General features: G+C 37.9%; 1 protein-coding gene across 1 annotated transcript; it reads left to right on the top strand.

Moving 5' to 3' along the window:
- The first annotated feature begins 11,220 nt into the window (after positions 1-11,220).
- Positions 11,221-15,391, top strand: LOC133519083 (endoribonuclease CG2145-like). Its single transcript, XM_061852983.1, has 6 exons — positions 11,221-11,649; positions 11,738-11,849; positions 11,970-12,054; positions 13,128-13,280; positions 14,186-14,274; positions 14,898-15,391. Exons 1-6 carry the CDS (start codon positions 11,276-11,278, stop codon positions 15,132-15,134), a joined length of 1,050 nt encoding a protein of 349 aa, XP_061708967.1. The 5' UTR covers positions 11,221-11,275; the 3' UTR covers positions 15,135-15,391.
- Positions 15,392-15,418: the final 27 nt, after the last annotated feature.

Here is a 15,418-nt window from a genome sequence, read left to right as displayed (position 1 = left end):
CCGTGTAATCGGGCTGTATAATTGGTCTCATATTTTTTAACACAAAATCATAATTTTAATTCAATAATTAATGGTGTTTTACATATTAATCATTAATGTACCTATTTTGCAAAATTTTCTTGCATATAATAATATTGTTTACTTCAATTGACGTGTTTATTATTTTCGTTACTATGTCAACGTTAATACTTAAAAAATTATAACGTGAAGGTTGAGTCCGTAGTACAGTTACAGTTTACGTACATAGTGGCATTAGCACAGTCGGATTAGGACCAAACTCGAAATGTCTGAACAGTCATGAAATTTGGTATGTATATACGCCCCTTAAAGGCCCCTTTTTCATGCCCACACCATTTAACTATTTGGGGACCTCGAGGAACCGCAGCCATCTTGGAAAATGTGGACCATCCAGGAGAAATTCGCGTTTTACTCTAAATCTACGTTCTTTATTCAATAATCGTGTAAGGCAACATTCAAGCTTATAAAATTCTACATAAAATAGTTTTAGACATGTTTGCGAAAAAAAAATGATCTTGCTTTAAAAAATACTTGCTAAACCCAGATTTAGCCCTTATACCCTTTCATGGGATATTCTCTTAATAGGAAACTTGGAAGAATAAAAATTCCCCTTTTAACTATACATTTGTACATAATCTACCCCAATATCAATATTTTACTTGACTGCAACTTAACCAGAAAGTAGGGTTATGGGTATAAGTACTGAGGATTCAGGACACCCTGTAGCTTAGGATACTGGACGGATTTTTTAAATGACGTATTATTTAGCCCTAAACTTTTTTCTTCCGTTAATTTCAGTAACTTTGTATTGCATAGCACTTGTATACTAACTGTGGATCTACTGATGTCTGTTTTACTGTACTCCGCTCAATAGTTTAGGCGCTAGAAGAAAAAATATGATTTAATATTCGGAGTCCTCTCAAGGCGGCTGTATTGATTTTTCTTTAATAGAACAAGTAAAAGTAGGTTGTGAATGGCAAGAGGAATCTAACGATACGTCATTTAAAAAAATCCGTCCAGTATCCTAATACCTAGCTACAGGGTGTACTGAATCATCAGTACTTACACCCATAACCCTTCTTTCTGGTTTAGTCACAGTAGAGTAAAATGTTAATATTGGGGTAGACCACGTACAAATGTATAGTTACAAAATAGAATTCATATTCCTCCGAGTTTCCTTTTAAGAGAATGTCCCCTGGAAGTGTATAAGCGTTAAACTTAGATTCAGCAAGTATTCTCTATAACAAGATGTATTGTTCTGCAAAGATATCGAGAACTTATTTGTGTAGAATTTAATAAGTTTTAATGTTGACTGTTGTGTTGATGGTACACATTTTCCAAGATGGCTCGGATTCCTCGAGGTCCCCAAATGTTAAATGGTTTGGGCATGAAAAAGGGGCCTTTAATTTATATACATAATAAATTTCATAACTGTTACAGAGATTTCGAGGTTGGTCCTAATCCGATTATGCTACATTGTGCGTCCGCAGCAAATTCGGTTCTCCATACAAATGTAGTTACGCTCTCATTTTAAAATGACTTGCTAGATTGCTCTGAAACTTTGTACTTACAATAGGATATGGTATGTCTATGCCTATAATTAATTTAAAACATAAATGTGAAATGAGAGCCAATTAAGTTCAATATTAAGAATATGTGTCGTTGTTGACTCGCCGACAACGGAATTGAGATCTATATGGGTGCCATGTTCTGTGCTGTGTAGAAAATCCTGAAATTATAAAGGATTTGTCTTGGCTAGTTTTTACGTATAGGCTACGTATCACCGAAACGTCACAAACACCACGAAGGTTCGGCTTGTACGGGCCCTCGTTTTTCCTATATTCTTATACGTTGCGGAGACCTGGACTATCCGAAAGACAGAGGAGAAGACGATAGACGCCCTAGAAAAATGGTGCTGGAGGAAATTGCTGGGGATATCCTGGACCGAGTTTCGGACTAATGTCTCCATCCTTAAAGAACTCCGTATCAAGCAGCGCCTTTCGACTCTCGTAAAGACCCGCATACTCAGTTTTTTCGGTCACGTCTCGAGGAGGAACAACGACTCCATAGAGCGTTTAGTGGTGCAGGGTAGAGCAAACGAAAAAAGACCGCGCAAAAGGCCACCTATGCGATGGACTGACCAAATTAAATCTGCCATGAAGGGTCCCCTGAACGCATTTGCCAGAATGGCCTCCAACCGCGAAAAATGGCGAGAAATCGTACGGCAAGCAACATCTGCGCCTGATATCAGCAGTTGACCACAACGCTCTGCAAAGAGTACAACGACAAAGAAGAAGAAGACGTATCATATTTGTCTAAAATTTGGTTTGTTGGTACACACACAAGGGATAGTCTCTAGCTAGGTACGGGGTGCCACACTCGTCAGCGCGACGTCAATATTTTTTACCTTTTACCTAAAAATCTCAAATTTGTGTACGGGCTCAGCTCCTGTTTCGTCTTAAGCCTGAATTTAACAGATTCTGACTCACAGGGGGCTTTGAGCATGTTGTTTCGTTCGTTTTCAAATTTTGAAAAAAAAAAGAACTAGCCTAACAACACAATAAATGCTTGTTTTTCCGCATTCTTCACTATATCTCCCTGTCTCACTACTATCTGACCTTCTAACCCAGAGGGGAAAATATACCTTATTGGGGCTACTCCATCTTCCTCATGATAATATATTTTACTTTACTGAAAAGCAATCGGTACATGTTACAAGATGCACATTGTTAAGAGCCGGGGTTAGAACCCACGACCGGTTTCAAAATGAAGCTTTGTATATAATTTGTATTTTTATAATAAATCTGTTTTCTTGTTGACATTTTGTGGTATTGTATTGCTTTATGTTAATTGTCAAGATATTTCTTTCATCCTGGACAATTGTCACATGCGTCACATGTACGTTTTTATGATAGATCTACATCGACGCAACTGCATGTCATTGTCAAAGAGCATATAATCATTACGTTTTAAGAGACGGGACTTCCATACTAGCGAGTGGAATCAGTTTGTTTTGCAAATCATTACCAAATTAAATTATTAAATCATTTATTGCAGACAACATTGATCCATATACATATAACATTTATAAAAAGAATTAAAATAAAAACGAAAATTTAAATCGATTTAAAAACTAGACATTAAAATTTACATGATTAAGCATTTCATTGATTAAATTAAAATAATAAATGGATTTAATAAACAAGGATAAAATAAATTAAAATGTCAAGCTTCCTATAAACTATAAATAACTGCAATTAAAATTAAAAATTAAAATGTAAGAATATGAAGACTGTGCCAGTGTCTAGCAATCGGGCAATCTAGCCTGTTTGCCACCAGGCTCAGGATGCTGTTTGGGCTCGGGAAGCTGGGAAGCTGTCCGTTTTCGCAATATGGCCGGGAAACTATCTATATGTGAGTCCGCAAACATACCAGAAGCGCTGCAGTACCTAGGAAGACCCAACAGCATCCTTAGTATGTTATTATACTGAACGCGCAAGGCGTTTATTGCCCTCTGAGTATGGTTAACCCACAGGCTGCACGTGTACAAGGACTGGCAATATGTCTTAAATAGGGTTATTTTAACTTCCCTTGTACATCGTGCAAACCTGCGAGCCACCATGTTGCCCCGGACAGCCAACGCCCTGCGCTCCCTCTCAATGTCTGGATCGTCCGAGAGGCACTCCGTGACCCAATGACCCAGGTACTTGAATTTCTTGGTTCTATTAAGAGGTACTCCATACAGCGAGACATCCGGCACCCTATCCACCTTATGCTCTCGCGGCTGGAAAACTAGAACCTCACTTTTAGCCACATTGTACCTAAGTCCATGCGTCACGGCATACTCCTCGCACATGCTCAAAAGTTTTCTGATTGCACAAACAGAGGGCCCCAACAGCACCATGTCATCTGCGTAACTGATATTGTTTACCATTTCCCCGGCTATGGCACATCCGACCCTGGTGCTGCTGAGACTCTCTATGAGCGCATTGATGTACAGGTTGAAGAGACGCGGAGAGGATAACCCCCCCTGCCTCACCCCGCACCTCAACCTGTACTCATCAGAAAACGCGTTGCCCCACTTGACGACATTCGTTTGGTTATTGTACCAATAATCAAACACACCTATTACCTCCTCTGGTACGTCTGTCTCTGTACGCAGCTTATGCCATAGTAGGTCGTATGACACCATATCAAAAGCTTTAGATAGGTCAAGAAAACACCCGTAAACCGGCGTTTTCCTATCGGTGTAGTATCGGACAGTGTGCTTGAGACAAAGAATTGCTGTTTCGGTCGATAACCCAGCTCGGAAACCAAACTGTGCATCATGCAACTTAAGGTATTTACACAGCTGTCGATCAAGCAAACTGTCCAACACCTTAGCTACAGTGGTCGCTAGTGATATGGGTCTATAGTTGGACTTATCCGTCGGATCACCAGTTTTATTCTTGATTATTGGTACAACCACCGTTTTCATACACTCGTCAGGCAGATACGAGTGACGAACCGCCAGTGTGTAAAACATCGCTAACACACGCGGCAGGTGCCCTCCAGCATACTTAAGATGTTCAATACTAATACCATCATGACCAGGAGATTTACCCCTGGTCATATTACGCACGACTGAAGCTACCCCTGCCGCGTCAAACTTAATAGGCGACCCACACCTTCCGGTGACACTCTTCACCGCCTGACGAGTACTTGCCTGACTATTTAGTGGCTTAACCAAAAACGTGTCCTTGAACATGTTTGCTATGTCCGCGGGCTCGTTGCAACCATCGACACCGAGAGGGACAGACGACCTAGGGTTCAGTTTATTCGTGTGTTTCCAAAAACTCTTAAAATCTTTTTTAGCGTGATGCGCAGCTAAAACATCCATCCTTATCCGTTCAGTATTATCCTGGCACCATTTCAGCCTAGACTTAAAAATGCGCCTAGTTACCGCCATCCGCTCATAAAAGGGCCCGCTCGATGGTTTACCATGCGATACCCATTGCAAGAAATGGTGCCTGGCTTCTTTGTGAGCAGGATAAACATGCTTGTTCCAGCCTACCACACACTTTCTTTTCCTGTTCCTACAACTAGACCCAGATGCACTCGCCTCACTCGCATATTTTAGCGTATTAACAATCTTATTATATAAATGATCTATCACTACTCTGTGTTCACGTTTATTACACAAACCATCACAACATTCAGTAAACTCCGTCGGGAAGTCTATACATCTAAGTCCCTCATTACATAAATAATGGTATTTTTCGATTTGTGCAGCATCCCTATGTCCCCACAATACCTTATTATACATATTGCTGGGCAGACTTTGAACAGGTTTCAAAACATTTATGTCACAGCTGATTTCCAAGGCTAAGTGGTCAGACCAAACTGCCCCGTAATGCACCTTCACGTACGTCACTGATTGCATCGCTGCCTCGGTAATAAATGTACGACAAAGAACTGTCAAAGAACCATAGTACCAACATAAGCGATTTAAATAGTGTAGTACGCTACACGCTTACGATTCTTATCGATATCGATAAAATGGGGAGGGTTGAAACATAGGCTCCTGTCTACAAATTTTGTACTCGAAATCAGGTTAGCATCGAGTCCACATTTAAATTGTATGTTATATAGTGGATAGTTCTTAATTGGACTACTATCTGGTCGGGCTTAATGTGGACCCGAATTATTTTAATACAGTTTTTAAGTCGTGTTTTTTTATTTTTATTAAATGCTTGATTTTCATAATGATGTGCACATACATGTTTGAATAAATGTAACTTTTCTATGGGAAGATGTATCAGGTCTTCGTTCCCAACAAATTTGGCCCACTGCCTGCATCTGAAAACATACAGCCTTGGAAAAACATGACTTTATCTACAGTTTATGTTCCATGTGTTTGCTAATGAGATGATCAACTGATTATTTCGCGCTAATATAATATGCATCTATAAATCATGTTTTTCAGCATCCAATTATCAACAACCCTTTATCAATGCTTTAACTTTTTATGTATTTATATGTCTGTTAATCATGAGAACGAGTCTGGCCTTGTTGGCAGCGACCCTGCCTATGAAGCCGATAGTCCCAGGTTCAAATCCTGGAACGGGCATTTATTAGTGTGATGAGCATGAATATTTGTTCCTGAGACATGGGTATTTTCTATGTATTTATAAATACTTATAAATTAGGTCTATGTACATATATATATATACATTATTGCACTAACTGACTTAGTACTAAAGTATGAATAGCATGTGTTGTGGGTATATATATATATCGTTGTCTAAGTACCCACAACACATGCCACTCATACTTTAGTACTAAGTCAGTTTGTGTAATAATGTCCTATAATATTTCTTTATTTATCATAAAAACAAAGATTAATTTTCTTACATTTTAGGTTAATATATTAAATAATCGCTAGATAAAAAAATATGTTAACTAATGACCATTAATGCATAAGTAATAGATAATTTATGCATTATTAATCTTCGACGAATTAATTATGGTCATATTGCATGCTAGTTCTAAGGAAATTTCACATATTTAATTTAATTATTTACACTGATATACAAATAAAACTACAGTTATCGATAGTTATAGTACATCCCTAGTTCACAACAAAAAATAATGTAAAATATCTAATTTTCGATGTGTTTATAGCCTGCTGACCCAAAATAAGGTCAAAAGTATCTAAAGCAATACTTACCAGTCTTCATCCAAGGGAAATTACGCCATAAAATCCCTTTTTTCGTGATTTTCTCGAGTGGCTCGCTTGCCACATATTTCACACTTAGTAAACCGTTTTCTCGCTGGCATTGTAACAAACTCGCTCTTTACTCTGATCACGGTTGACTATTTTCGATTTTTGCACTAAATAATAAAGAAATTACACGAAATACCCGAACAAAACATTGAAGCCTTCAAAACAAACAAAGCAATTAGGCTGACAGTAGACTTGATGTAAACTTGACAGAATAAATAGCACTGACGTTTTCTTTTTCTTCGTTGGCAATGATTTGCGAAACAAATTCCATACAAAACTTTTTTCTTCCTAGTTGCGTCAGCCTGATCGGAATTTGGCAGCTAACTCCATCTTGCGTCCAGTAGAAGAATCAAAATCGTACAGGTAAAACTACTCTTTGCCTTAGGATCCCCTTTTAAATGTCATAAATCCAAACATGGCAGCCATACCCATCGACAAAAAAGTCTACCGTTGATCTAATTTCATTTGACAGTTAACTAATACGTATTCGACACGCTTATATTTGACAACTAGAATCCTGACTAGAGCTGGGACTGCGTACCAAAAGTACGTCTCTGTTACTCGTACCAAAAGTACGTCTAATATACCAGTTTTACGAGTATGACCCCCAATAGGCAGTTTACGTATTTGCCGTGCTTAGGCGTCTTACAAATAAGGATTATTTATACAAATATCGACTTATTATTTCGGTAAGGGTCGGAAATATGGTGACGTTTTGAGTGAAGGCTATGAATCTATTGTCATATTTTTGTTATATATTATTACATTATTTTTAGATACAACAGACACCCAGACGACCATCTGTTAACAAAATTTTATTTTACCTAAAGTAACGGTAAGAATGGAGGTACGAGGTGATAAAAGTTTCATATTTGTTTTATTTCAGAAATCAAAGTCCGTACTTTTAAATACTCGACAAGCTAAAAGTAGTCTATTACAAATAACCTGTTCCAAAAACTATTCCGGTACAACGCCCCGCCTCTAGTGTGGATATTGTTCACTGACAGGTGGTGATAATAGCAATTCGACAAGTCACAATATTTCTCACATCAAATGGAAATCAACACGAAACGTCACTTTTAGCATGTCGAATAAGGGCCCAGTTTTTATTTACACACTAAGCGCCTATCGAATTAGTAATAACAAAAATGAATTCTAGTTTCGAAATCAACTATGATGAATTCTAATAATTTCTGTATAATTTTTAATTGCATTAATGTTTCGGCCAACACTGATCACAGATAAGTCAGATGACACACATTACGTATACTAATGGCTGCTATGAGCCATAATACATAAGTAACTTGTTGTATAGTGTATTGCGAGTGCTTGAGATTCTGTGAGGCGATAGATGCTAGGTGCTCAACTGTTCCAATTTAATTTGTCAATGTGCTATTATTGTTGTTATAATTGTTAATACTTATAATTATTATTGCTGTTAGTCTAAGTTTTGTGACGCATTGGTTCAACTGTAATGTCATGTAAACATTTTTATCAATACAATAAAAAATAAAACTTTGGACTTATTCTACCAATTAGACCAGGCAGCTTATAAGTTATATTTTCCTTTACATAGCTCTTGTCCAGTTGACTAATATCTCATTCCAACACCCATAATAAACTAAGAACATTTTTTAAACACCTTTAAAGTACCTTTATTACATTTAGTTCTTAACTAGTTACGTCGCCTGCGAAGCCCTAGCACGTGTGAGGAAATAATTACTGCCATTAACCATACAGGCTGATGCCCACTTTCAATCGTATAAGTATTCTTCGTTTCTAAACTAATCTCTCTAATTATCAGCTAACCATGACTTGAATGTAAAATAGCGTATATATTCAGTTACTTAATTTATTAAAATGCTTTGAAAGTGGTAATTTTTCCTTACAAACGTTCTCGACATTTTCTTCTCTGGATTTTGGCCCCAGATGAATATTTTTATATGAGTTCAATATGACCAGTAACTGTGTCTGTACCTTTGGCTTTTTTTATATTCTTGTTATTATAAGAACTAGGATACTTACTTCAAACAGCGATAAAAACGACCAAATAAATGTGCTGTAATCAGACGCCTAGCATACAAAATCGGCAACAATAAACGCAAACATCAAAACAGGCGGAAACAGATATTTCATTACGATCTGTTGTTTTGGAGGAGGAAAATGTCGATAACAAAACTTCGATTTCTGAGATTTTTAACGCAGGATTTATCGCCTAAGTGCGACAAGGACAGGTCGCACTAATTTTGGTAGCCGCCCCCCTCAGCGCGACGGAAATATTCGCCTAAAATTCTCAAATCTGAGTTTGCTGTATTTCCTCTTAAGGGTTCCGTACGCTAAAGGTAACAATGGAACCCTATTTGTAAAGAAAGTTTGTGGCTGTACTTTTAGAGATGGGTAGGGATGAGGGATTTAAGTTTTGAAAGTATTTAAGCATCTAATACATAACTATAGCGGTAACCGAGGCAATACCTTAACTTATCATAATCAAGACAAAAAGTAGAAGACCTAATTTACTTTTTTCTACTCATCGACTTCAATGGTTGAATGAAGACTTCGTATACCTACCAAAGTACACAGTAAGTAGTATATCGCATACTTTTCACTATGGGTTTCCGACTCAACAATAATGACTTCATTACGAAACACTTTAGTGAATTATATTGAAGTTGACCAAGCACGTCGCCTCGCTAAAAAGAGGACAAAACGAAACAACAAAAGACATCAACGAGCTTCTTTTTCACAAATAAACTTTATCGTATTTTGTTCTACTTACCCTTTTTTTATCTACTCTACTCAAAAATAATTTTGATTAATTAATTAGGTTGTATATTAGTAATGCGCCAAGAATTTTAAAAATTGTTCAATTCACAATCTTTTTTTTGCTCGTTTATTGCCAACCCATCTTACAGTTAATTTCGATTTTTATGACACTTGTTTGAAATAGATGCCAAAGAGTGACGAAATATTCAATGAAACACACAGTTAAGAACATTGAGTAATAAGTAATAATCCCTAATCTGAACAGGAACTTTCTAAGTGGAAACTTGCATGAAAATTTTCGCATTAAACTTTCCAGAAATTTAGAGAATGCACATTGTTAGATTGTATAGTAGAAAAAGTATTGTATAACTACAATAGTGATACGTATAATCAAGCTTCAATTTCGTACCGTAGTTCGAGAAGCTCGTCATTAATGAATCACGATTGTATAAAATACTAATTTGATGTATGACATTCACAAATTGTACGTATGACCCACTTAGGGTCATACACATTTTAAAGTATGCTTTACTCGTTGGTGTTTTTCCTGAGTTTCCTGTAGACATCGCTAAGTTAAGAAAATCAAAAGTAAATTTTTCCGCTTCACCCTTACATGCGGGATACATTCTTCCAGTACTTGAGGCTATAATAAGAAAACCGTGATATACAGAGTGAAATTTTAACCATCGTTCATACTCTACGTAATGACTTTATAGGTCATACTGAACAACTTTTACTATCGGACCAATGCGAAAAAAAAATTGGCTGTTTCATACATTCCGGCTGAATTTGGCTGATTCTATGGAACAGCCAAATTTTGTTTGGGATTTCGCCATTGGCCCCATAGTAAAAGTTGTCCTATAAAATCACTACGCAGAGTATGAACAGTGGTTTAAATTTCACCCAGTAGTGTCGTTAAATTTTATTGTATTGTCCACAGAAGTAAACTTTTTTCTAAAATGTGTTTGACCCAAGTGTACGTATATATATATTTCTGAAATTATAACCAATATTCCAAATCCATATTCGTATTTTGCCGGCATACTTAGATACCCACCTACTCTACAATAAACAGCATGCGTTTAGCGACAAAAAAACAAATCCATTTCATTCAACGTGTTATGCTCTTAATACATTTGATAACGTAGTCTCGCCTTTGCAAACAAAGCGCGTGCGAACCAATACGTTTCCCATCCAGTTTCAATACGTCATTAGCACGAGAGAGATGTGATGGGCCATCAGGGTTGTTATTGAATTGACACACAATACACACAATTTAAAGCAATTAAATCAATCAATAGCAATTTATTTAGTAACACAATTTTAATACTAAAGGTCAAAGCTGTTTAAGAGGACGTGGAAGTAGCATCGCATTAGGTATTCAGGGCAATCACCGCAAAAGGCGCAAAACTGGAAGTCCGCGGGTTGAGTATCAATAACATGCTGTATCTAATGCTATGTTATGTTCCACACAACATCTATTCACAAATCGTTATATTTATTCCAATTGTCAGCACCTCCCTATTATAAAATGACCCCGTGATTAGTAACACCTACGTATAATCGGTAGTTGAACTTACACTGAACTAGTGGAGTGATCTATAACCGTTACGACGAACAACCCAGGATGACGTCACCGCAGAGGTCGCGCACATCGGCGCGGAGCGGGCGCAGCTCAGAGATCACTAGTGCGTCGTGACTGTATTCGACACCACGTACTGGACCAACATGAAGTGTGCGATAATCCTCCTTTTGTGCCTGGCGGCCTGCCATGCCGACGACCTAGCTTCCGCCGCTGGTCAAATCTTCAACAATATCCTTCCCAATCTTATCAAAAACCAAGCGACTTCTAATGATGGAAACAGCGCCCAAAATACTCTCCAACAAATCGGCACTGTTGTCGGCGGTGTAGTGGATTATGCCAAGACAAAGAGCTATGAAGACCTTCTCAAAACAGTGCAGGACTCCACGACCGACGAAGATTTACTGCGAGTCAGCGAAGAGATGTTCAACGCTGATATCAACAACGCATTCAACTACATCCAAGTAAACCTGCAGGGCCAAACCAGCCCAATGTCTAAGGACGATAAGGCACCTGCTAAGTAAGTCTTCAACATAACGCTTTTGTGCCTTTCATTAGACATTTTGTATTGTATACAATTTAGGTATTGATTTCCAATGTGTTTACAGCCTCCTAGCTGTTAACGATAACGTTTGGAACGGACCAACTATCAAACCATTCGTGGCTCTTTTCGACAACTACCACAAGAATGTCATTAGGCCAGAGTTCGTCACCCCTAATGTGAGTATAATTTACTTTACAATTAACATGTATTATACGTCTTCACCGTATAAGTATGTTTACTAGTTTCAAGTACCACGCCAATTGAGGAAACTTAACATGAGTGATGTCATTTCGCAGGAAGAGTCCGAGCAAACCACTTACATCAACACTATTTTAGCGACCGGACCTATTAGGAGTCTTATGTCCTTCCTTGTAAACAAAGGTTAGTGCATTTTATATTATAAACGCAGCGCCTGTACTGCATACTTCCGCCTACTTATTTGCGAACCTAATGTACAGTTAAAATATTCTCAACAGTACGTTAACACATCATCCGTCTTCAGCCCTTTCCAGCACTTACTTTGAAAAAATATTGACTGAAGTACCTACGGGTCCCCCGAACGTTGGCTATTGTTAGGAGGAATATTTTCTATAGAGAAATCAGCCTAATGTTCCCATGCGTAATGGAGAAACAGTCCTAGAAATCGCTCACCATAAGGCGTTTTACCGTTGCGATTACCAAACGATTAACACAAGATCATCCCGGCACCATCCGGCACTTTCATTCCGTCAACATTGTCAACTACTGTCGGAAAGTGAAGTATGCTTGTTTTATCTTTCATCACGCGAACATGGTCCACTGAGCACGAAACAAAGTAAACGCTAATTTATGGATCTTCGAGATTAGGAAGAACGTATATACTTACGAGTATAGATCGATTTCGACGCATTCCGTAAATAATTTTTATTTCAGTTTTATTTTAAGTCATAGTTCACGTCAATTTATTCTCTTCGTTATGCTTGTGAAGCAAGTTAGGTTTTCAAGACACATTTTTGTCAAGCTCTTGTTATGATGATAGATTCCATGAGGAATTGAAAGAACACCTGAACTCTCATAAGCATAGATACTTAGCGCGATTTTTTAGTTTTGATCTCAAAACCGGGCATTTGCATTTACATTTCAGTGAATATTAATGAACCTGCTTAGAAGACCAGGATGGAACTCCTCTAAGATAAAAGATTTTTTAAAATCTTGAGGCTAATTATGACATACACTATGGCTGTCACTAATTTAAATGGCATTTCTGCCCGCGTAGCCAACGTGCATATCGTTCACGCTCCGTGGCGAACGAAACGCAACTGTCTCATTCGCACTAATATGGAAGAGTGAGAGAGAGATAGCTACGATACGCTACGGAGCGTAAACGATTGTAACGTTGGCTACGCGGCCTGTTCTGTGAATCCGGTTTTTTTTTCTATTAAAGATTTTATTGTAAAACTTTAATGTTAACGCAGGTTTGACCCAGCTGAATGAATACCAGGAACAAGTAAACTTGTTGAAGAAGATTTGGTTCACCAAGTACGCGCGCCACTGGACCGGCCTGTGCAAGTGCAGTTGTGCCTTCGAGAACATCTTCATGGCCGAACTCAAGTCCAATGATGTATTAGGTACGTATGATGTATGTGTTGTTGCAATAATCTGAGGTGTATTCCCATTTGTCCCTGTCGAGTACGGATGGGAATAGGCGGTTCATATAACTCGTTCCCATTTGTCCCCGCCTTATGTATGGCGGCGGTCACATGGTCGGAGACAGATGGGAATAAAAAAAAATTCCTATTAGTTCCTGCTTCGTGTATGGGCGGCGGTTACGTGCCAGGGATAAATGAGAACACACCTGATAGAGATAATGGGTAAGGTTTTGTGCTGTACCATCGCTCACAGTTAACTATCCATCGGTGGACCTTATTACAAAAGGCATAAGGTCCACCGATGGACAGTTAAAGTGTTGCTGATTGTACCTACTGCAATGTGTTGTATACCTATCTACATATACGAACTTATATGGCCGTTGGGCTCGTCATATCAACAGGCAGAAATACAGTCTACGCTCGATCGAACACAATTGACGTTTTTGCAACTATTTAGATAACGAGCAAAGTACAGTCAAGGTATTAAATATCGACACATACAAAGTGCTAAAAATATGTATACAATAAGGTTTTATTCCCACACATTAAGGTAGTGTTAGTGTGCTTGTGTGTATATATATTTTTCCAGTGAGTTCGTGTTGATATAAATCGGTACACGGTAGGAAGAAGTTGATACTCGAGATATAAAATTGAAGAAATTTGAGCTTAAAACAAAATTACATAAGGTTCAAATTTCTTCACTTTTATGTCTCGAGTTATCAACTTCTTCCCGCCATGTACGATTTTAATACCTTGACGGTACTGTACCTTATAAATCAGCAGAAATTTAGGCAGCAAGAAAAGCTTTAATGATAATTAATATTAATATAAACTTACCCATTTCCGTGTAGTTATAATAACCTATTCATGTTCCCTTTTCCCAGGTCTGCATAGCTGGCTCTTCTTCGCTAAGCGAGAACAAGATCACAAAGCCAACTACCTGGGCTACGTCTCCAAACTTGACTTGGCTGGAGTAAGTAGATACCTATTCAATTATTTATTGTTTATTATCATGACTCTTTGTGTCATTATTAAATATTGCGTTTGCCGATAGCAATATGGAGTAGGCTGTATTTCTAGCAAACCCGCCTAATAACTCTTGGGGCCTAGCCAAGAGGGGTAAATTACTGCACCAAAATTGGTGTCGCAAAGATATACCTAACACAAGTAAAAACTGCATCGTAGCTAGTTGCAGAAGCATACGATTATAATGCTGATAACACATACGTATACCTATAATATGTACAATCAGCAACATTTTAGGCACGTTTGATATACCTAAACAGTTCTGTTGTACAGTGTTCTGTACTATTATTTATTCTGTGCCAAGGTGACAATCGTACATATACAAACGTCAAAAGTTTAAGTGTACTTATCAGGATGAAAGTATGATGATGAAAGATGAAAAGTCACGTGACTATTTCCATACATTATTTTAGTTTGGATTGGAATTTTCTAACGATTGTCTTCTTAGCAGACGACTAAACGAAGCCTCGCTTTATTAAAGTTCTACTTTTGCCGATGTCATTCTCGGAAACGGTACCGTGACAAAACTATTTTTCAACATTTTTTGATATTTCTCCTGTAATCTTTCAGAAAGGACTGATCCTGAAGCAGCACTCCATCCTCAGTGAAACGAAAGATGCTCCTGAAGTGACCATGTTCGTGGGAACCTCTCCCGAGCTCGAAACGGCCCTGTATACCCTTTGCTTCATGGCTCGCCCAGACGGACAGTGCCGACTGCGTTACAACAACGTGCAGTTCACCATTCAGACCAAGACGCTCAAGTCTGAGAATGTCAAGCTTATAGACACCGCGTACCCAGTCTTCTAATATGTGATTCGTCTTTATTCAGATACTCTTAAGGTCGCATTTCACTTGATTCAGAAATAATACCCAAGTGAAATGACAAAACTCCACAAACGGCTATAATTCATACTCGTAAGATAGTCAAAGTTTATAGAATTGAGTATATAAATGAACTATAGCTAAGCGAAAAGGACGTTGTGTATGTGACAATAATACTCTTAAAGAAATATTAAACTATTTACCTAGAACTGTTTACAAATATAATTTATGGATGTTTTAAAGCGATTTATTTCGTTATCTATCCCCAA

Source organism: Cydia pomonella, chromosome 6 (assembly GCF_033807575.1).
Source record: "Cydia pomonella isolate Wapato2018A chromosome 6, ilCydPomo1, whole genome shotgun sequence".
In the NCBI taxonomy this organism is placed as follows: Eukaryota; Metazoa; Arthropoda; class Insecta; order Lepidoptera; family Tortricidae; genus Cydia; species Cydia pomonella.
This window is presented reverse-complemented; position numbering and strand designations above follow the sequence as displayed.

Coding starts and splice junctions, on each gene's coding strand:
- LOC133519083 (XM_061852983.1), top strand. CDS start 11,276: ATGAAGTGTGCGATAATCCTCCTTTTGTGCCTGGCGGCCTGCCATGCC. Junction 12,055..13,127: donor GTCCTTCCTTGTAAACAAAG/GTTAGTGCATTT, acceptor ATGTTAACGCAG/GTTTGACCCAGCTGAATGAA. Junction 13,281..14,185: donor CAAGTCCAATGATGTATTAG/GTACGTATGATG, acceptor CCCTTTTCCCAG/GTCTGCATAGCTGGCTCTTC.